Raw genomic sequence first — 22,208 nt, forward strand, 5'->3', positions numbered from 1 at the left:
CTCATTCAGTGCCTTTCTGGCTGGACTACACTGGCTGGGCTGGCCGGGTGGCAGTGCTGGTTAGTTTGGTGGCTAACTGATCTTGTGCTGGCTAATCCACTGCTGGCTAGTTGGCTGGCTGGCTGGCTGGCATTGCTGGTTGATGCTGTGCAGACTAGTTGACTGGCTGCACTGCGGACAGACAGACAGACAGAGAGGGGTGGGAGGGTGTGTGTACGGGGTGGTGGACATGGCACCACAGGGGCCGTGGGGCTTGTCTACACCCGCTGTGCCCAGACAAACAGTGTGCCCAGCTGGCCGTACAGCTCTGTCTAGCCTCCCTGCCCTCCCTGCTGTGGCACTGAAATCTGCATCAGTATTCTGCTTTCTGTGTCTCTCTCTTTTTCCCTCGCCTCGCCTCTCTCTATGGTGACCTGGACTTACCTTCCCTCACCTCCACCGCAAACCAGCCCCCCCCCCCCCCCACACACACACACACACACACACTACCATCAATCATGCACCCTGTTATCAACCTACTCAACCTCCCTTCCTCCCTACTTTGCAGGGTTGCCATGGCCACAGCCTCGTCCCAGGTGCTGATTCCAGATGTGAATCTGAACGAGGCCTTCGACAACTTTGCCCTTGACTTCTCCCGAGAGAAGAAGATCTTGGAATGCCTGGATTACCTCACAGGTACTGGGAGAGGGGGGGATCGAGGGGGTAGGAAGAGAGAGAGAAGGAAAGCAAGGACAGCAAGAATACAGGGAAGTATAGTGTCAGAAAGTGTCAGTATAAATATATATCAAATATACTGTAAGTGTAAATATAATTAATAAGTATCAGAGAGAGATGACTGGAACACTGGGAAACCAATGTAATTCTCAGTTAATTCCAGCACTGCCAGTTTGCAGAGTAAGGAGGTATGCTATTGTGCATATAAAATGCATGAACAATGTGAGCACACTGTTAATATAAAGCGGGTGTCTTTTTGCGTGTGTTTGACGTTGTGCCGCAGCGCCCAACCCTCCGTCCATCCGTGACGAGCTGTGCACCGCCTCCCACGACACCATCACCGTGCACTGGAGCTCCGAGGACGAGTTCAGCGTCACCTCCTACGAGCTGCAGTACACCATCTACACCGGACACACCAACTTCATCAGTGAGCGAGGCAGCGCACACACACACAGTCTCTCACTCTCTCCACCTCCCTCCCACCACACATGCAGAAGCTCTACACATCCTCTAACCCACACCCCCACACACAAACACACAGACCCTACAGTAAATATCACTCACTACTAATTCGCCCCCTCTCAGCATGTTCCAGCTCCTGACACCTGTGACAGGTCAGTGTGTCTCTCCATAGGGTGTTTGGGGGGGGGGGGGGGGGGGTGAAAAACCGACACATGCAGTAGCTCCTCTGCTTTTCAGGAGCGTTTTCCGGAAGGCCTTACATAAGGCCGCACTCCCACAGTGGGCACAGCACTCCGTTGTGCAACTGCCCGTTTTTTTCCTCAAAAGCTTTTTTGGAAGACTAAAAATACCAGATACTACAACAACACGGGCCCTGAGGCAAGGCCTTCTGGGTCTGTAGGCAGGGAAACACATGGTTCAGTCACACCGAGCCACTTCAGCTCATGAACCTTCTTTGTGTGTGTGTGTGTGGCTGTGGGTGTAAAAACAATGTATCTGTGTATCGAGGATAACAGACTCCGAGAGTGTGAATGTGGAGATTTGGAGGAGTGATTGACGCGGTGGTGTAGAGATAACAGGCTAGCAAAGGTAGCTGAGGAGAGATGGAGAGGGATAGAGGGATGGAGAGAGGGATGACTGACAGAACTGGCAGGCCCGAGGAACAGCAGCGGCCAACAGATACTCTCCCAGCGGAGCTGGTTAGCCTCAGACACACACACAGACACACACCCATGCACGCACGCAAACACCGTCACTCACTCTCTCTCTCTCACACACACACACATGCACGTACCACACACTGTAGCTATCTCTTACAGCTCCAGCTCTCCCTGCTTCAACACTCCTTTTAATCTTCACTCTCACTTATTCAGTTCTCTATCCTCTCCTCTCTCGCACTCCCCTCCTCTCATCTCCTACCCTATTCTCTCTTCAGCCGTGCTCTTCTGCTCTTGTCGTCTCTGCCCCCCCTTCCCTCCCTCTTCTCCTCTCTCCTCTTCAACTCTTCCAATCCCTTCCTTGGCTCTCCACGCCCCCCTCCGTGCTCTCTCCTCTCCGACCTTCATTCTCCTCTCCCTCTCTAATCTCTCCCCTCCTCTCCCCCTCTGCTCGCTGTGTGCCCCAGCCTGTTCTGACAGCCAGCTGGAGAGTTGTGGGGAAGTGGTCTCCATTTCAGGCGTGATAGAACTCTGTCCAGGGTCCCCACACACACACACTCAACCACCCTCCCCCGCCCCCCACCCCCGAGGATAGAGCTGAAATCGAGAGAGAGAAATGCATTTATCTCAGACTGCCGAGTTTCTAGCATTGCTCTCGTCCCTCGGCGCTCACTGAGTGCTTAAACGCTCCCACTCCAACGTCATCAGCTCCATGTCTGTACCCCTCCCCACGCCCCTAACCTCCATACCTCCCTGAAGGAGGTGACCTGACGTGGCACACACAACATACACACACACACAGGAAGAATTGAGAAACAGAGCAGAAGCTAAAACAAAATACCATGTGTTTAGAAATAAAAGTATGGATACCCTTCAGAAAGGAACTTTTAATATTTAATGTTTTTATTTAATCTTTGTAATTAAGATTGTCTGGGACTGACAACTGAAATGTTTTCTCTAACGTGCTATTGAAAGGTTCAGTGTACATACACACACGATAAAATCAAATGTATATATACATTCACCCACGCACACACACAGATACATGCACAAACTATACCAAGGTTCCCTGCCCTGAGCACTCTGTAAGGAAGACTCTTACTATCTAGCTAATTAGCCCTGAGAGCTCATGACCCAGCCACCCATGGGCTCGATTCATCATCAGCTCAGGTAGACTACATCTCCCAACATCCTCTCTGATCAGAGGCGACATGATGTCCTACCCACACGCCCACACACACACACACACACACACGCCCACACACACACACACACACACACCTAGCAGCCAGCCCCCATGCTGCTGATGCTGCTCACAGATTGCAGATAACAGCAATATGAGCTTTCTGTCCTCAGGCAACTAACAGGCAGTGGTTAGATTGTTCTTTCATTTCCTTTCTTCGCTGCCAGCAGATGAGCGGGGAATTTGAGAAAGATGGAGCGATTTAGATAGAGAGAGAGCGCCGGAAAAGACGGAGAGAGAGAAAAGGGAGGTTGAGAGAACTAGAAAAGGAAGACCCAGGGGAGAAGTTGAGATGGACGGATTCAATATAGACAAATACATGACGTGTACACGGCACAGTAAATGGCATGTGTCCCTGCATGCACGTCATGGTGGCTCCTGTACGTATCAGCATGCAAGGCCAGACATGACTGGCTCGTGTGGGTGGACCACTGGCTGCAGCCCCCCAATATCAACCATGACACTTACACAGGCCAGCTGTGTTTCTGTATGGAGTAGGTGTACACTCTACTGCACCAGCTCATTCATCAACCCTTCCATCCCACCATTGTTCTGTCAATAGCCCAGTCGATAGCTACACACTGCCGGGATATAGAGTAGCGGTGACACTTCATTAAGGCTTTATTGTAATGTTTTCGATGGTGGAGATAGATAGATCCATCGCTGCTGTTGACGTAGTCTTGTTTTTTAGGCTCCATTCTTTCCTTTTACTGAAACCTAAATTGTGCCCGTTTGTGTGAATGATTTGATGATAGGTACAGTGAGACTATCAAACGGATATCTGTGGGACATCTCTCTGTGTGTGTGGTCTATTTCTTTTCAAATAAAAGTATTGGTTGAGCTGTATTTAGTCTTGCATACACTTACATACCTACTCGATCTACCATTTCCTCAATCTGACTAAATTGGGTCCCTGGCTAGGCTTGGTCGTTCAGCTCTAACAATCAGACACACACACACAATATGCTCTTGATGTTTTCTCTGTGGTCTGTGAGGGATTAAGATCTACTGCCTTAGATAGAAGACACAGATTATATCGGGGCCATCAGTACAGCCTATTGTGTTGAATATGAATGCCAAGGCTGTTATCTCAGTTGTGATGTTTGCTTGATCCGCTTAAATCCTCTCCTCATTTCATGTGCCCAGACACACAGCAACAAATGCACCCCAAACGACATAGAGAGGCATTCAAAAAGACCGAAAAGGTACACTTCGTCTTTACTTTATACTTACCGACTTTTTACATACTTTAAGAGACACCTGTGCAGACATTGTCTCTGTTGTTGAGACCCACAAACAGGCTCTGACTGCTCCACACACATTCTCACGAACCGATGCCCCTTTTCCACCGAGGCAGTTTGAGGGCCAGTGTGGAGCCCGTCTCAAACCATCGTATGCGTTTCGACAGCAAAAAAACCAGCGTCCAGCCTGGTAACCTGCTTCAAGAGCATCTCTTAGCTTGTCTGGAAAGGTTGGCGTTGGTGGAAAGGGGGTAACACACAGTTTCTCTGTTGTTGTCTCCTCCACACACCCAAACACACACACACAAACACACACACACACCCAAACACACACACACACCCAAACACACACACACAAACACACACACACACCCAAACACACACACACACACAAACACACACACAAACACACACACCCAAACACACACACACCAGAACCTGTCTATTGCAGCATCAAAGACAGGTCTAGAGTCTCGGGCAGGGCCTCAAGCAGTCCTGCGCCTCTCCCATGATGCCTTGTGTTTCACTCATCCTTTCATCTGCCACAGACATGGGCTTAGATAGACAGACGGACAGACACACACACATACTCATAAACACACTCACATCCACACACAACCTTCATTTCAACTCGGACTCTCAGTTATAGACACACTCCTAGATCCTCGCATACACACACATACAAACACACACACACACACACACACACAGATAAGAACAGTCATAGTTATAGAAACACAGTCAGAATACTCACACAATCACATTAGTCTGGGAATGCTTGTCAAGGCCCCACTCTCCAACCCCCCCCTCCTTCCCACCAACCCCTCTATCTCTCCCTTTCTTCTCTCTGAAATGACACATTCGCTCGCTCTCATCTCCTGCTCTGCTTTGAAGTCGCTGGGCGAGTCAGGAGGCAGTGGGCCAGTGTCGGGGCAAACCTACGCCGACAGCACAAAGCAGGGCGCTGTAGTTTGCCATTCCAATTCCAGCCATCAAAGGACGAGATCAACAGCATTTTTTAAATGTGCAACAGGAACTCATTCTCTAATATGCCTGCGTTCTCTCCCCTCCTGGTGTGAAGGCACAGCTGCTTCATTCAAATCATAGAGGGGCGAGTCTGAAAGAGAGTCTGAAAGTCTGAAAGAGAGTCTGTGCTTTTACTTTGAAATTTCCTCATTCATTCTTAAAAGGCCCCTGACTTTTAACGGAGCTTATTTTACGTCACGTTAAAGTATTTATGTTTACAAGCAGACTCGAATGTTATTACTTATACATGCTGTTGCCAATATCACTTAATAATTCAGCGAGTGTCCCAACTTAAAGGGACAACCCCGTACTTGAAAAGTGCCCTTTCTTTCATTTCTTCCTTTTTTAAGTACAATAACCACTGTGGGGAAGAGGAAACATCCTTGGGCTTCTCTTACCTTCAAAGAATTGTGTTTGACCAAACCAGAATACAACGTAGAATGACAGTGACTTCTTCGCGCCCCTGCTTTAATGGAGGTGGGAATGGAAATGTGTACATATTTAATGAAGGAAACATAAGCACAGCATCGCTAATAAGATTTGTGACTATTAGGATTCTGTGTCGGAAGTACTGTATGTCCGCAATGCACACACAGTGTGTCATTGGTTCTGTATGTTTACATATTGATCGGACATGCAGTCGCATGTTTCCTTGTGTACAGTAGGTGACCATTGTGCGCGTCCTGTTGTTTACCTAATGAAGAATCTCCTACCACCACTCCTGCTCTGTGAGTCTACTTCCTGTACGCTTCCCCCGCATCTCTAAACTTCCTCACCGTCTATCGTCTGGGATTGGTTGGTTTCATTCTGGCCCCGGGGCCAAATACGCCATGATAGACCAGAATGCATGATGGGTAGGATAACCGTGTCTGCAGCAAGCTCATTAAAACAACATGGGAACACAGATGAAAGAACTCCGGTAGACTTGAATCAGGTGTTCTGATGGACAGCGAGGATGATTTGAAGCCTTTTTTTATTTCTACTAAGTATTTTTTTCGTGAAGGTCTAAGGGGTGTCTTTCTACTGTAGTGGGGGAAGGGGGGGGGGGGGTGTTCAGACGTTTTTAAGCTGGTTCGTATTAATTTAAATCCACCGCTATGATTAGCTGATAAGGCAGCCCAAATCTCAGCAGTGTACACATGCTCTCTCACACTCACAGTCTGTCCGGTCTCTCCCACCCATTCACTCTCTCTTATCCATTATATCTCTCTCTTTCTCTCTCTCTCTCTCCAAATATATATATAGATATATATATATATCTTGGCCTAAACAAAATGTAGGTGTGCCCAAGCACACATTGTTGACCAAGCCCTGCTGTCTCTCCCCTCCTCCCTGCCTCCCTCTCCCCCTTCCAGGTCTGTACAACTCGGTGGACAGCTGGATGATCGTGCCCAACATCAAGCAGAACCACTACACGGTCCACGGCCTGCAGAGTGGCACGCGCTACATCTTCTTCGTCAAGGCCATCAACCAGGCGGGCAGCCGCAACAGCGAGCCGGCCCGCCTCAAGACCAACAGTGAGTGATGCGTTGCCGTGACGGCTCCTTAAACCCCTCCCCCGTCCCCCCCGCCTCCACGGCCCCCCTTCTCATGAAGTGTGTTCTGGTCTTGGACTGGAAGCGTTGGTTAGGTGCTGTGCGTGTGGAGCGATGACCGTGGGACTCACGTCCGGAATCCTCCCTCGCTCACGCTCACAAAACACACTTGTCGTTTTCACGTCGGAACTGAAAATTGATATGGACCTAAATCGATACTGGTCACTTTGTTTAACAAGTCCAACAATCGGGTGCTCCGCCATGCAGGCTCCCTCACCCTGTCTCTGGAGCCACCCCGACTTTGAGGCCTCGGCTCTGGGCAGATCCACTAGCATCTGCTCTACAGCCTCTTGGCCCTGGTGTCTTGGGTCCATGGCCTGTGTTGACTATCACTACAGGCAGTGAGTGAATCAATGAGTCCATCTATATCTGGGATAGAGAGACATGGTTTAGAACCATACCATGTACTAAAGCCTAGCCAGGCTTGATAATGACACCATTATATGGCTTACCCTCTCCCCATCTATCTTTCTAGCTTTCTCTGTTTCTCTCTTTTCTACCCCCTCTCTTTTTCTCTCTCCCACTCCATCTTCCCGAACAGCACAATAGCAAACTCGGGGTTGAACGTCTAACTTTCTCGCCATCTCTCTTTCTGTCTTTCTTAGTTTCTCTCACCCTTTTCTCTTTCTCAGTTTCTTTCTGCTCCCTCTCTCTCTCTCTCTCTCTCTCTCTCTCTCTCTCTCTCTCTCTCTCTCACTCTCACTCTCTCTCTCTCTCTCTCTCTCTCTCTCTCTCTCTCTCTCTCTCTCTCTCTCTCTCTCTCTCTCTCTCTGGCTCCATCACCCTCATGGGTGTGATAGCAAACACAGGGTTGCCAGTTACCCTGCAGGTGCGTCATCGCACCCAGAGCTCCTGCATTCTCACGCCTGGAGCGTGATGGCGGACTAAAGTGGTCTAGCTTTGCGTGGCTGGGATGGGCTGTGGTGGCTGGCTGGCCGCATTAAGAGGGATTATTGCATCAGAGGCTTTGCAAAGTCACCCGAGGGGAGGTTTGGAGGTGAAACACAGGGTATCTGCAGCTAGCAGCTAGCAACCCCGGCCCCCATCCTTCCTCCCTTCTTCCATCATTTCTCTCCCTCCGTTTCTCTATCTGTTTCTATCTCTTTTCCCCTCTCTCTCCTTCCTTATCCCTCTCTTTCCCTCTCTCTCTCCTTCTCTCTTACTCTCTCTCCCTCTCTCTTTCTCTCCCTCCCTCTCTCTTTCTCTCCCTCTCTCCCTCTCTCTCCCTCTCCCTCTCTCTTTCTCTCCCTCTCTCTTACTCTCCCTCTCTCTTACTCTCCCTCTCTCTCCCTCTCCCTCTCTCTTTCTCTCCCTCTCTCTTACTCTCCCTCTCTCTCCCTCTCTCTTTCCCTCCGGCGGTAGCACCGTGGGCTGGCAGTGGTTTATCGCAGCAGCCAGCGGCTGAGCGTTCAGCTGTCTCTCTCTGTCACTCGATCATCGTCACTGTGCTGGGTGCCCTGGGCTTCTCTCTCTCCTCTCTCTCGCTCTCCTTCTCTCTCTCTCTCCTTCTCTCTCTCTCCTTCTCTCTCTTTCCTCTCTCTCCTTCTCTCTCTCCATCTCCCTCTCCTTCTCTCCCTCCTTCTCTCTCTCCGTCACATCTCTCGCCCTGTGTTTACCTCTCCCCATTCTGTCTGTCTCTCTTGCCCCCCCCCCTCCTAGCTCCTCACACCCAGCCACCACTCCCACTCCTTGTCACTCATCCAGCCCCCTGTCCTCCCCCTGCTTCCAGCAGTTACGCGGCGGCGGAGCGCCACAGCAACATTTAGTCACAATGGTGCCGTGACACTGCGTGTCCACCCACTCTCAGGTTGGCCGCAGATTAGCTGCCCGGATTGGCATGTGGTATTTACCCTCTCCACGGGAACCAGCATACGGCACAACACAATAACAAAACAGTCAGCGCTAAGGAGATGTTGTTCCTCTGACAGCCATGTTTGTCTCCGTCTCCGTAGCATTGGCACACGCGCACACAATTTTACTCATAGAATTGTCATTGCATTGGCACACGGGCGCACACAATCACATACACATCTACATACTTGCATACACCCACATACACACTCTGCATAACACACTCAAGTACACGCCCACATGTGTATGTGGACCCAAACACACGCATAAACCACATCAGTCAGCAAGGAGGTTTTGTGGCAGGAAAAATGGGTCACAACTAAACTAGATATACAAAACCTTTTGATGTGACAGACCGTTGCAGGGCCAGAGCGTTGGCATCCACAGACACCAAAGTAGAGGCATCTTAAGCCGAGGGACGCGTTTTTATTTTACCTCGAGTCAGCCGGCTTCCGTATTTGGGGTTTGGATTGTTGTATCCTTAGCACGCTCCCAAGCGACAGGCTTGAAGGCCCTTTATTCTTTAAGCTCCACGCCTGCCTGTCACATTCCTGCGCCACTCGCCAAACATTTTCACAGAACACAACGAGATGTGGCGCGTAGACTAGACCCGTCCCTCAGACCCATCGAGAAGCTAAGTAGGACGCTTTTTTTCTTTTTATTCACCTTCTTCTATATATCTCGAGAAAGAAAGTGTTGCTCAGCAGCAAAGGGTTTTTCATGGGCCGTGCACGAGCTTGTCTGACACAGAAGCCAGTGATGTCGACAGTATTTATAGGAGTTCTGATAGAACATACTGTTAGCATCCCAAGAAAACTGTTACCAAACACCTTGTGTTCCATGTGATCCACATTACAATAGGTTTCCTCTTTCGAATGCTGTGCTGTGAGCAGGTGGAAAGAAGATGTTTGAGGCCTGCAAGTCGTAAGGGTCACACCGTTTTCCTCTCCTATCCCTCTCTTTCTTACCCTTTCACCTCTTTCATTGAACCACTCGGTCTCCCTTCTATCATTCAATCCTTTTTCTCTCTTTGTGTCGTCCTCTGACCTCTCTCTCTCATCGCCCTCCTCTGGCTCACCCACGACTGTGGCGGTTCATCTTATCTCTTCCTCTTACGCCCTCTTTCTCTTTTTTCTCCCTCCTCCCCCCGTTCTGTCCTGCCATCTGGGTCTCTGTCCCCAGGCCAGTGCTGTCATCTGTGCCATCTCTCGCTCTTACTCTCTCTCTTACTCTCTCTCTCTCTCTTACGCTCTCTCTTTCTCTCTCACTCACTGACTCCTAGGCAATGGGGGAGAGAGAGTGTCAGCTACGCTGTCTTGACAAGTTTACTCCAGCGTGTAATCCCAAACACACCCACTCAGGAATGTGTGTGCATGTGTGGCACACCCGCCTTTCAAACACGTTGCATAATTCCCTGTGGCACTGATACAGAACCACATCTGAGGACTGTTGAGCCACACAACCAACCCAGCTAACACACTGTATATATATATTTTTTTTAAGCCACCCAGGATATGACATCACAGACTGTGATTGTCCGCCTGAGGAAAACAAAATTGAATTAATGATGGCACTGGATGAAGACCTGATGAAGACAGGGACCATAGTGTGTGTGTGGAGAGTGTGTGTTTGTGTAAAGTATGTGTGAGTGCATAATGTGTGTGTGTGTTTGTGTGTGTGTTTGCGAGGGAATGGAACAAGAGAGAGTTTGTGCGCTTGTGCGTTCATAGCATGTGACCTCTACACCTCCTGCACCATCTTTCACTTATTCACATCCTCACCCTCCTGCACCATCTCTGTCTTATTCACATCCTCACCAAGTGCCACCAGTTCCCTAGCACACGTGTCACCGCGTTCCTAAGAGCAGAGAGGGGGAACAGAAAAGGAGAAGAGAGACGGAGATAGGGAGTGCTGAAAGGGACATCAAATGGCTCTTTGCCTCTCAGCCTCAACCTGCATGTTAAATCCCCTTTCCCAGTCTGTGTTTGTCATGGTGATGGAATAGCGTGTTCAGAATGAGAGCGGCTAAATGCAAGGAAAGCGACAATGATGCAAGCTGGTGATTTAGCATGTCACTAGGCACATACCGTAGCATGAAGGCATTGATGGTGGGGGGGGGCGGAAGTGTGTCTCTGTATATATTATTAAAGAATCTTGTTCTAAAAATACTTTATTGGCAGCAGTCTTACATGGATGCATTTGGTTGAAGTGCGTCCGCTGGAGACGGGGGCCCATCAAATGTCTATGGACTGATCTGGGAGTGCTACCCAGCAGGTTACTGCAGCAGAGAAGTGGAATGTCATTTGCTTATTAAATTACTTAACCTTTGGTCATTTCATGTCTAGGGATCGTGTCAAGTTGGACCGTACAGATTCTTCCTATGGAATGTCTGTTGAAAACAGCTGGTCCATTGAGACTGACATTTGTGCACAGGAAGCATGAAATCTAACTAAAGTGTGTACTGAGTAGTGTGTTGGTTAAATAGAATTAGAGAGGAGACTTGATTCATTACAGCCATCTGTCCATGTCTGAACCATCAATCAACATCAAATACCAATATAGTCCAACAGACCTACAGTACTTTTAATCCCCCCGTCCAACACACACACACACACAATCAATGTAAAAGCCCATTGATGGACTAAATAAAGTTCAGCACATCACCTTTGATCATGGTTAGGTTATGGCTTGTTTTCAGAGATGTTTAGAGCCATTTCAAGACTTTTCATCCGAGCATCGATGTGCGTCAGACATTTGACCCATGGCGAAGTCTATCCTTCCCCGTTTCCCCCTCCTTTTCTGCCGTTGAGGCGCTGCGCTGTCATGACCTCACCAGCAGCTCATCAATTTACCATCGGGTGTCACTGGGTGTGACGGCATGTCTGACGGCATGTTGTGTTTTTACATCTTCGACAGCGACCTGGTCCCAGGCGTCAGTTAGTCTATAGAATGCCGGTCCCACCAGCACCATCTGACAGTGTGTTCCTGAGGGAGTGTTCCTGAGGACCTTGCTGGGTTTCTGTATGAGGCCTCATGTTTGTGTTGCATCAATAAGAGATGTGCTGGGAGCTCTCCTCCCTTCCCAAGCATCGAACTAACACACGGTAGCAATCGAACAGAGCTGACACACTGGGCTGTTTATTTTGTTTTTTTTTCCTTTTATTTGCTTTCTTCCCTTCCCAGCCTAGACCAAGTCAGACAGTGTGTGAATTGGGATTGTCGGCCATATTGTTTGTATATTGAGAGACGTGTGATAAACAAAGCCGTGCCTAGACCGTGAGGCCGCCTCCACTGAAGATTAAACTAGAGCTGAGAAATATCAAGTGACAACAACTCCCAGAGGGCTTCGCTGTTTACTTCCTGTTAAAGGACCTGGGATAATATTTACCCAGGCTGCTTTGCCCGTGACGTGCCTCAAGTTGTCTCTCGGCTCCCTGAGGAGTCTACAGAGGGCCTAGGCAGCAGTCAGGGCTGCCTAGCACAATCTGCTCTCTGCAATGTCTCCCAGTCAGAGGGGCAACACTGTCTCCTCTCTCCCTCTGTGTGTACAGTTTGTGCTCGTGTACTTGTGTTACTGTGGTGCGTGCGTGTCATGCGTGTTCTGTACATGTTGCTTCATGTTTTGGCCGTGTGTACGCCAGGATATGTAGAATACGTGGAAACCCGAGTGTGTGTGTGTGTTCATGTCTAGGTGCTGGACTGGCCTTGTTCTCGCAGGTCATCCGTTACAGTGATTAAAAATGATTTTGTGTTTGTTAACCTTTTGGGACCTTTCTGAGCAGTGGGTATACCAGGATACATTTCCATTCCATTTTATTCATTTAGCAGATCCTTTAATCCAAGGCCACACACAAATACTGCATATTGAAGGTAAAGCAGAAGATCAAAGATCAGACGTGCGGAGCGCTACAGTATTTCAGAGTCAAGGAACAGTCTGTATTTACTTGCCTTGTCCCAAAGTAACCACATCTCAGCTAACAGGCACGGTGAACAAAAAGAAATGGTATTCACGAAACACCTACGGTATATGTTCATGGTGAACTTTTGTCCTTGCTTGCCAGGATGTATCATACATCCTACACACAGAACGTCACGTATGTGTCTGTCCCTGTATGTGTCTGTCCCTGTATGTGTCTGTCCCTGTATGTGTCTGTCCCTGTATGTGTCTGTCCCTGTATGTGTCTGTCCCTGTATGTGTCTGTCCCTGTATGTCCCTGTCCCTGTTTGTGTCTGTCCCTGTATGTGTCTGTCCCTGTATGTGTCTGTCCCTGTATGTGTCTGTCCCTGTATGTGTCCGTCCCTGTATGTGTCCGTCCCTGTATGTGTCCGTCCCTGTATGTGTCCGTCCCTGTATGTGTCCGTCCCTGTATGTGTCCGTCCCTGTATGTGTCCGTCCCTGTATGTGTCCGTCCCTGTATGTGTCCGTCCCTGTATGTGTCCGTCCCTGTATGTGTCCGTCCCTGTATGTGTCCGTCCCTGTATGTGTCCGTCCCTGTATGTGTCTGTCCCTGTATGTGTCTGTCCCTGTATGTGTCTGTCCCTGTATGTGTCTGTCCCTGTATGTGTCTGTCCCTGTATGTGTCTGTCCCTGTTTGTGTCTGTCCCTGTTTGTGTCTGTCCCTGTATGTGTCTGTCCCTGTTTGTGTCTGTCCCTGTATGTGTCTGTCCCTGTATGTGTCTGTCCCTGTATGTGCTCTCAGGCGTCATAGATGGACGGTAAACGTGGAACGTCATGCGTGTTCTAGGGTAGCACAGTAAACTCTCCCAGGGTTGTGCTCTGAGCAGAGTCCAGTGGAGGGTGAAGCAGAAAAGGTCATCTTTAAATGATGTATGTACTGTAGCTCTCCACCATGACCCCTGCCCCCGCCAACCCTACTGATGTCAGGCCCCAACCCCCCTGGCCCATACCTGGGCAGGCTTTTATGTGTTGCACGCACATGGATAAAGACATCAGAGGTTGTGTTATGCCTAGCCATGTGTCTCATTCCTGTGAGGTAAAGGAAGCATGTTGTCTCGTGGGCAGACGTGACCTTCCGAGTGGAAAGGCAATTCACGCTTCAAGTCCGTTCATCTGCCAACCTTGGAAATGCGAATGAATGGTTCATCCAAAGTTCACCCAACGATATATATAGATATATACATATACATGTATATACATATATATACACATACATATGGAGATATACAGTATATTATACAGTATATTATACAGTATATTTCTGGCTGCTAAGCACACAGAATGAGAGAGATTGACACAGTGAAATTATATTTCCTCTTGAAGACCCAGTGGAGATTAGTATTCTTGTTCTCCATGTTGTACATGTGGAGCAGGTCTCCCCTGCCTTCCACACAGCGTAGCTCCTGTGTAATAGAGGAGCGTTGTGTCTCAGTGAGTTGGTAGTCTTTAATTATTATCATTTTATTCAGGGTGAAAACTGTTAATCCCAGATTTAAGAACCACTGATGTGGGATTCTCTGTTATCTGTGTGGGGGCCTTCATTTGTAATGTGTGTGTGTGTGTGTGTGTGTGTGTGTGTGTGTGTGTGTGTGTGTGTGTGTGTGTGTGTGTGTGTGTGTGTGTGTGTGTGTGTGTGTGTGTGTGTGTGTGTGTGTGTGTGTGTGTGTGTGTGTGTGTGTGTGTGTGTGTGTGTGTGTGTGTGTGTGTGTGTGTGTGTGTGAGAGAGAGTCTGCCACCTGGGTGGCTAAGCGTTGATCCTAACGAGGTGACACATTGAATGACACATTGCCTGCTTTGATTATTCTGGAAATTCAGATAGGCAACGTATGTGCGGTTGTGTGTGTGTGTGTGTACGTATGCACATGTGTGTGTGTGTTCACACTATGGTGCCACACGTCTCTGATGCCTGTTTGACTGCTGATGACAATGAGGGCAGTCCCCGTGTGTGCGCGTATGCACACATTAGCGACTGTTTGCATGTGTGTTTGTCCTCTGCCCCCCCCCTCCTCCCCCTTTCAACCACACCTCTCTCAGGAGTCCCCCACTGGAAGCACATGACAGAACCATGGTGTTTGAAAATGGCTGCGCTCGCAGCGATAAGCAGTTCAAAGAAGGAAGCGTATTAATGTAATTGGCTTCAAGCAGCAGCAGCAGCCCTCTCATATCCACGCGCAGACACACACACACAATCTCTCGGCCCACAGTGGGCAGATTATTGGGAGGGAGGGGTATGAGGGGGGGGGGGGGGGCCAGCTCCTTTGTCGCTCATTAAGCCTTGAGGCGAGGGAGTTAAATGTCATGTCCTACAGGTCCTGGAGGGGTGACCTCCGTGTACCTGTCACAGACACAAACACACACACACACACACAAAGGGTTGCTCCGTCCTGTACTATCCTCTCCAGTCATCCCTGTCTCCCCTCTCTCTTACTCCTCCACGTCTCCATGTGCTCGCTCGTCCATGTATGAGAGCCTCAGCAGAGTTGGTCAAGGAGCTGAGAAACAACACACGTTGGAAAAGTCCTAATTTCTGTTGTTGATATATGTTGCTTGCAATGTTCAACATGGCTTTTTTCTGCTCCTTCCACCACCCCCCCCGCTCTTACCCTTACCTCCCCTACTCCATTCTCCCATCGCTTCTCTTTCGTACTCTAACCTTTTTCTCTCCTTCTCCCCGGATCTTCCTTCTCTCTCTCTCTCTCTCTCTCTGTCTCTCTCTCTCTTTCTCTCTCTCTCCTCCCTCTCTCCTCTCTCAGGTCAGCCATTTAAACTGGACCCCAAGACGGCACACAAGAAGCTGCGTCTGTCCAACGACTGCTTGACCATGGAGAAGGACGAGAGCTCCCTGAAGAAGAGCCACACTCCCGAGCGCTTCAGCGGCACGGGCTCTTACGGCGCCGCCGGCAACGTCTTCATGGACAGCGGCTGCCACTACTGGGAGGTGCTGCTGGGGGCCTCCACCTGGTAGGACACCATGAGGGCCAAACCTCACCTACACACCTTACCTACGCATCCAGGATGTCATCATCCTTACATGCTAGCTAGCAGTGCAATATGTTCCATGGACATGCGTTTTGGCATGTTTTTTGTTCATTCATAAAGGATTTAATAATCTGTTATATTTCCATGCCTTGTTTGTACCTCTGTGGCTGCCTTACACCTCTTTGTCTTTCATGTTAGGACTGTAGACCGGCCATCTGTTCTGTAAATCCCACCAGGCATTATTTTGTGAGGTATTGTTTCTAACGAAACTCAAACCCCTCCCCCTCTACAGGTACGCAGTGGGCGTGGCCTACAAGTCTGCGCCCAAGAACGAGTGGAGTGGCAAGAACTCGTCCTCCTGGGTGCTGTCCCGCTGCAACAACAACTTCATGGTGCGTCACAACGGGAAGGAGCTGCAGGTGGAGGCCAGCCCCCAGCTGCGCCGCCTGGGCGTGCTGCTCGACTACGACAACAACTCGCTGTCCTTCTACGACGCCATGAACTCTCAGCACCTGCACACCTTCGACGTGTCCTTCGTGCTGCCTGTGGCGCCCACCTTCATGATCTGGAACAAGTCAGTCATGATCCTGTCAGGCCTGCCCGTGCCTGACTTTGTGGACTGTAGTGAGCAGCAGCAGGACCTCTGTCGCCAGCAGGAGTCTCCCTACGGCTCCGGGATGAAGTCCTGCCACTAAGGCATCCTGGGACTTGGAGTCTCAAGTCTCTGGGTTCTATCCTTGAGTCCGTTGAGAACCAGGGTGAGCTCAAGACACCGAGACCTACAACACGCTATGGTGGGAGAGGGTGGGGTACAGGATCCTCTTTGCAAAGTGTGCCGTTTCTCTCTCTCTATTTGAAAGCCTCTGGTTGGTGTAAATGCAGGCTAGAGATTCCATCTGGTTTCTGGAATTCAAACGGTAGTTTTAAATTACTGTTTAAAGGGGGAAGAGAGTGCACTCTTGATTGGCCATTGGTTGGCCAGGACTTTGGTCAGTGGACAGTGCCAGATTCACTTCCTGGTTTTCTGGACCAGAGGGGTCTTCCCCTTCATTTCTTTTACCATCATCTTCTTGGTTAGGTTTTTCATTTGTAGGTGATGGTTGCCGACACCGACTTGTGTTTGAGGCTGGTTTTGTTTCTGATATTCCAGATCACCAGAGGTTTATTCGCGTTATGTGACTACTAGCGTTGTATCATAAGAAATTTATTGATTACGATTGAATAGAAGAAAATGTTGATTATTTATGAATACTAAGTTGGTTTGCTTTTTTTGTCAATCTCAATGTATTCTCATAATGCACTTTTAAGATTGACCATTTTCTCAGTGTGTATAAAATAGAACTGAATTGGGCCGGGTTGTACTTTTTAGATAGCATAGTAAATTAATCTTGTATAGTGAAAGGAATATGATAACGATGTTTATGCAGTTTCTATCACATTAATCAGGATAAACCTGACAAGATGGTGACAGTGTTGAATAATATTCAGGGAGGAGAGGGTGAACAGGTGCTGTGCTGTGCTGTGGTTCTGGGTGTCATGGCATGTTAATGTGTTCACTCTAGGATTTGTTCACACACACACAAAAACATGTACACACTCTTCATGTTTTTATGGTTTGGTTTGGTCGTGATGGCGCATGTAACATTGTAGGATTCCACTCACAGATCCCCCTGTGGTCATGTATTTTCTACATACAGGACATCCAGTTTGCCACAAAGACAACTTCCTATTTCACCTGTAGCAGTCCAACCCAGTCCCCCTTGTCCAATCACAAGTGAAATTACTTCTACTTCCAAGTAGAACTCATCCCCTGTTGAATGCGATATTAAAACATATGGTCCAACCAGCGATTCATTTCGAAAACTGAAATGTGGTCACAATTGATTAGAATTCCACAGTCATGGAAACCACATAATGCTTGTTAACTTGATGATTGCTGCAAAGCATGCTAGGGTTTCACTTCACAAACTAGAAGATGACACTTTTCACTAAATCAAAAGTAACAAAATAAATAACTTCACTCAATCTAATTAATTAATTTCAGCATTCATTTGAAGTTTACAATGTATATAATGTTTTGTTGATAAATATAAGTAGCTGTTTAACCAGAAGTAGACATTTTTATGTTGTATGCAGAACAACTATACTCTTGGTTAAAGTGTGTGCAGACTGCGAGCAAGCCAAGCATTATACATTTTCCATAAATGTGAGCAATGGTATGTTTGGAGAACAGGCATCACAAAGAGACAACCATGAGCTCTACAGTGCCCTCGTAAATAAATACAAATGCAGCCTAGCCTGGAACATAGTTATTTATTTTGAAACCTGCTTCCAAGGTTTTGTGTATTATGAAATCCTTAAAGTTAGTTTTCAGGGCTAATGATGATCGGATCGACAATCAGTCATGTATTTACACGTGTAGGCAAATATAAAACAAATATTTCTGTGTTGACAGTGAAGGCATGGCAATAAGCATGTACTACTTGGTATACTGTCAAAATTGAGTTGTCATTACACCTGTAAAGATTTAGGAACTGGCTCACATACTACTGATTCCACAACTCTCCACTCTGTCCACATATCAGTGAGTTTTATTTTCTCATAACTGAGTGTTCCCACCTCATCCTGATTGAAATGTTTTTGTTCTGTTTTTAAATCTTTTTTTTTTTAAAGCACAAAAAACGACACTCCGTCAGGTGTGATTGGTCCACAGAGAGACCAGAGGAGGGAGTCCACATCAGAGGATCAGAGGTTGGCCCTTTCTCCACTTCCTGAAAGTGAGATTCTTGAAGAGTAGAAACTCTTCATCTCATTGGTTTTACTATTTCGTGTAGTATAGGCAAATATTTAGTATGTCTCGCTACATAGTACGTCTGATGAGACAGTAAGCTAAAAATGCCAGAATAATGTTGTACAGCTGACAGCATTCATAGTATACAAGCCATCTTTTCTGACTATTCTGCCCAAACTCTACACAACAGAGGAGTTGTCTACCACAGAGACAACAGTACAATAGCAGCCCTATGTGCGTCACGTCAAGACACAATGATATGACAAAGTAGTATGATCCAAACATGTCACCTTTTTCTGGCATAGCTGCTCTAATTACGAGGAGTTAAGGAGTTAAAAATATGTGCGTTGGGCTAGGAAAAAGGAGTGTCTTTTCATGTGTGAGCATGTCCGTTACATGAGAACTGTAAAATGTGGCTTCTCGCCCCCAAAAAAGGTTTCTTTACAAAACTGCATTGACATGTACTGCAAAGTGATGTACAATCACTACTGCAGGTTACAAGTGGTGTCTGTGTCTTTGCTTCTTCTTTTTATTTATTTTTACATTTCAGCAGATTTATGAAAGTCATGTTGTCCAAAAGCCCATTGCGATGACCACTCATGGGTCAGATCCTTGTGTACATTGTCTTAACTGGGACTGACTAACCAAATGAGGTTCAGTTCATAGGTATGGGTACTCCTGGCTGTGTTGCTGCATGTCAACGTGACTCCTGTGAAGTTTATCCTTCATCCCCAGGGGTGGGTTAAAATATTGCTATACATATTCATCAGAATACATCCACCAGAGACGCCAGAATTTAGACTTCTCGTGCATATCAGATAGTTTGCTGTGCATTTTTTCTTTATCAGTTGATGAATAAATATATATATATATTAATTTACAGTTTACCCTCAGTAGTTCTGTATGCCGTAGAAACTCATTTAGTTTCTGTGTTCCTCAAGCTTATTTTTACAAAACTTAAAAAAATGTAACTGAGCTCGCTCCCCTCCTTTCAGTACTTCAACCTACACAAAAAGAGGATCGAAAGAGTTGTGTTCATCAACATGACACTTCAGTTTCGATAGATATACAAGCCTTTAGTGAAAAGGATTGTAAATCATAGTATGAAATACAGTATATATTATATAATGTATAATATACAAAAATTATATGAACTATTGTTATTTATGTGAACTCAAGTCCAATTAAAAGTCTGATCCCAAACATGTTTTGTTTTGTGTCTTCTCATTCCAGTAGTTTATTTGGAGAGTTACCTTTGATCTCGTATTTAACCCAATCATTTAGAAGGCTCCTTTGAAGATCTACACTGTAGATGTTCAACCATCATCTGGCTAGTTGTTTTATTAACAGCTGCAGTAGGTCATTTGAGCATCATAGGGAACAATCTTTTTTAGTTGGTTCTGTATTCACTTGAAATTACGACTTACAGTAAGTACAGGGACATTCCCCCAAGGCAAGTAGGGTGAAGTGCCTTGCCCAAGGACACAACGTCATTATGCACGGCCAGGAATCGACCTGACTCCATACAGATCTCTATTGACCAAATCAGAGTTAATATTTAATTCCAGTCCTCCCAAATAGCGAGGACAACACTGGTGGCAGAAAGAGCCTGGCCTTCATTACCATCAACAACGTGCAAATAACACGTTGTGTTATTTGCACAACGTGTACCTCGTGGGCTAGATAGCATCAGGGATCGCACAGTAAAGGGAGAGTAAAGACAGTGGTAGTCCTAAACATGCAGGACTATGAAGACAGGTCAACTGTGTGGTAATCATACCCTGCGGGTACGAGTATGAGAGTTTGAGTCCGGCCCTGGAAACGCTGGCACATGACCCAGGAGACGGATATGGCTGCGACTGGCAGAGCCTCCTCGGACTGGCAGGTCATCCAGGGCCCAGGGTGAGGTTGGTAGGGTGATGCCCGCATGTTCATCATCTGCTGGTCTTGGCACTGGGCTGAGCCCTAGCTAGTGTACCACTGTAGTTCTGTGGAACAGTACAAAAGTACCCTGAAAGCATGGCTCATTGCCCCCACACCATCGTTCTGGTGTGGGGGAAGAAGCTTCTTATGGGTTATGTAGAGGGAAAAAATGGAAGATTTTTTTTTGCATAATTATCTTTTTTGTAACAGTTGAGAACAGATGTCAAGGCGAAACCGACACTGCTCTCTCTCTATCTCTCTCTCTCTCTCTCTCCGTCTCTCTCACTCTATGAACCCAAACATTTTGAAATTGCCAATTGATTCCAATGCCATTTCCAAGAATTCCATAAAAAATCATTGAGTTAAATCGAGTAAATGCAGACTTGTGCTTGTTAAATCCTTTATCACTGCAGCCCCCGATGCGGTGTAAAACAACAAACTAATTGGATTGAGTAAAACATATTGTTTTACATATTGTACATATTGGGGAAAGAGGGACCTATTGAATGTTGCAGGATGACTGACCTGTATTGTGAATTCATCAAGCTGATCGTCCATTGAAGAGAGAGGTGGGAGTGTACTGACACCAACGCCTGCCACTTCTGAGGGATACCATGTACCGAAAGAGATACAGAATAATAACAAAATGCATCAGATCTAACCACAGACACTTCATACTGCAGAATATACAGTACATCTAATGAGCAAGATCCAGTCAACACAACTGTGCTCTGGTTATGTTGACTCAGAGGCATGTGCCAAGCTGCCCCCCACCTGAAGAGGCAATTGAACCTTATTCAATCTCATAACCGTACCCTCAAACCATATCAACGCTCTTGTTCTAAGAAAAAAAACAAGTATCCCCTTTCCAAACTGATTCACTGGCCCGGTTTACAAAAGCTGGGTTTGCATGTTTCAGCCGGTTCAAAAATGTGCATGCCCAAAGGTTGTTTTGTTTTTTTGTCACAACCATAAGACTCAAAAATGTACAGATCAGTGAACCAGTCAGGAAGGTTTTTGTAGACCTACTCGGTAGACCTGCATTAGACACTGTTCAATAGTGGACAGCAGCCAGTGAAGGCCTGAGAACATCCATAACAGACCTGAAGAGTAAGACTAGGAGGAGGCTAGTGTCTGGCTTACAGAGAGGGCCCTAGGACATCAGCACCTAAACAGACCTGAAGAGTAAGACTAGGAGGAGGCTGGTGTCTGGCTTACAGAGAGGGCCCTAGGACATCAGCACCTAAACAGACCTGGAGAGTAAGACTAGGAGGAGGCTAGTGTCTGGCTTACAGAGAGGGCCCTAGGACATCAGCACCTAAACAGACCTGGAGAGTAAGACTAGGAGGAGGCTAGTGTCTGGCTTACAGAGAGGGCCCTAGGACATCAGCACCTAAACAGACCTGAAGAGAAAGACTAGGAGGAGGCTAGTGTCTGGCTTAGAGAAAGGGCCCTAGGACATCAGCACCTAAATAGGCAGTAGATCTCAGGGGAGGGTTGTCTAGATTAATCCCAGGGGTAGGGATCTATCACTGTGGACCACCACAGCTGACCTTACACGGAGACACACACACACACACACAAGCACACACACAAGCACACACGCACAAGCACACACACACAAGCACACACACAAGCACACATCGGGTCTTCATGGGCCCTTCTGACAGAGAAGTATGGCTCTGAGGTTTTAGATCGACCTCAGCGGAATCTCTATTCCCTCTCTCTTTCTTTCCCTCTCTCTCTTTCCACTCTCTCTCTTTCCCCTC

At 47.4% G+C, this 22,208-nt stretch overlaps 1 protein-coding gene across 3 annotated transcripts in view; it reads left to right on the top strand.

Annotated features, from left to right (window-relative positions):
- The window catches only part of mid2 (midline 2), an 88,100-nt gene extending 68,390 nt beyond the window's left edge, over positions 1-19,710 (top strand). For all 3 annotated transcript variants that reach the window (XM_067247710.1, XM_067247709.1, XM_067247711.1), the window contains 5 exons: positions 548-675; positions 998-1,141; positions 6,698-6,859; positions 15,500-15,707; positions 16,018-19,710. In XM_067247710.1, coding sequence (XP_067103811.1) covers positions 548-675; positions 998-1,141; positions 6,698-6,859; positions 15,500-15,707; positions 16,018-16,420 — 1,045 coding nt within the window. In that variant the 3' untranslated portion in view covers positions 16,421-19,710. The remainder of the gene's footprint in view (positions 1-547; positions 676-997; positions 1,142-6,697; positions 6,860-15,499; positions 15,708-16,017) is intronic.
- The last annotated feature ends 2,498 nt before the right edge of the window (positions 19,711-22,208 follow it).

Source organism: Osmerus mordax, chromosome 12 (genome assembly GCF_038355195.1).
Source record: "Osmerus mordax isolate fOsmMor3 chromosome 12, fOsmMor3.pri, whole genome shotgun sequence".
NCBI classification, from domain to species: domain Eukaryota; kingdom Metazoa; phylum Chordata; class Actinopteri; order Osmeriformes; family Osmeridae; genus Osmerus; species Osmerus mordax.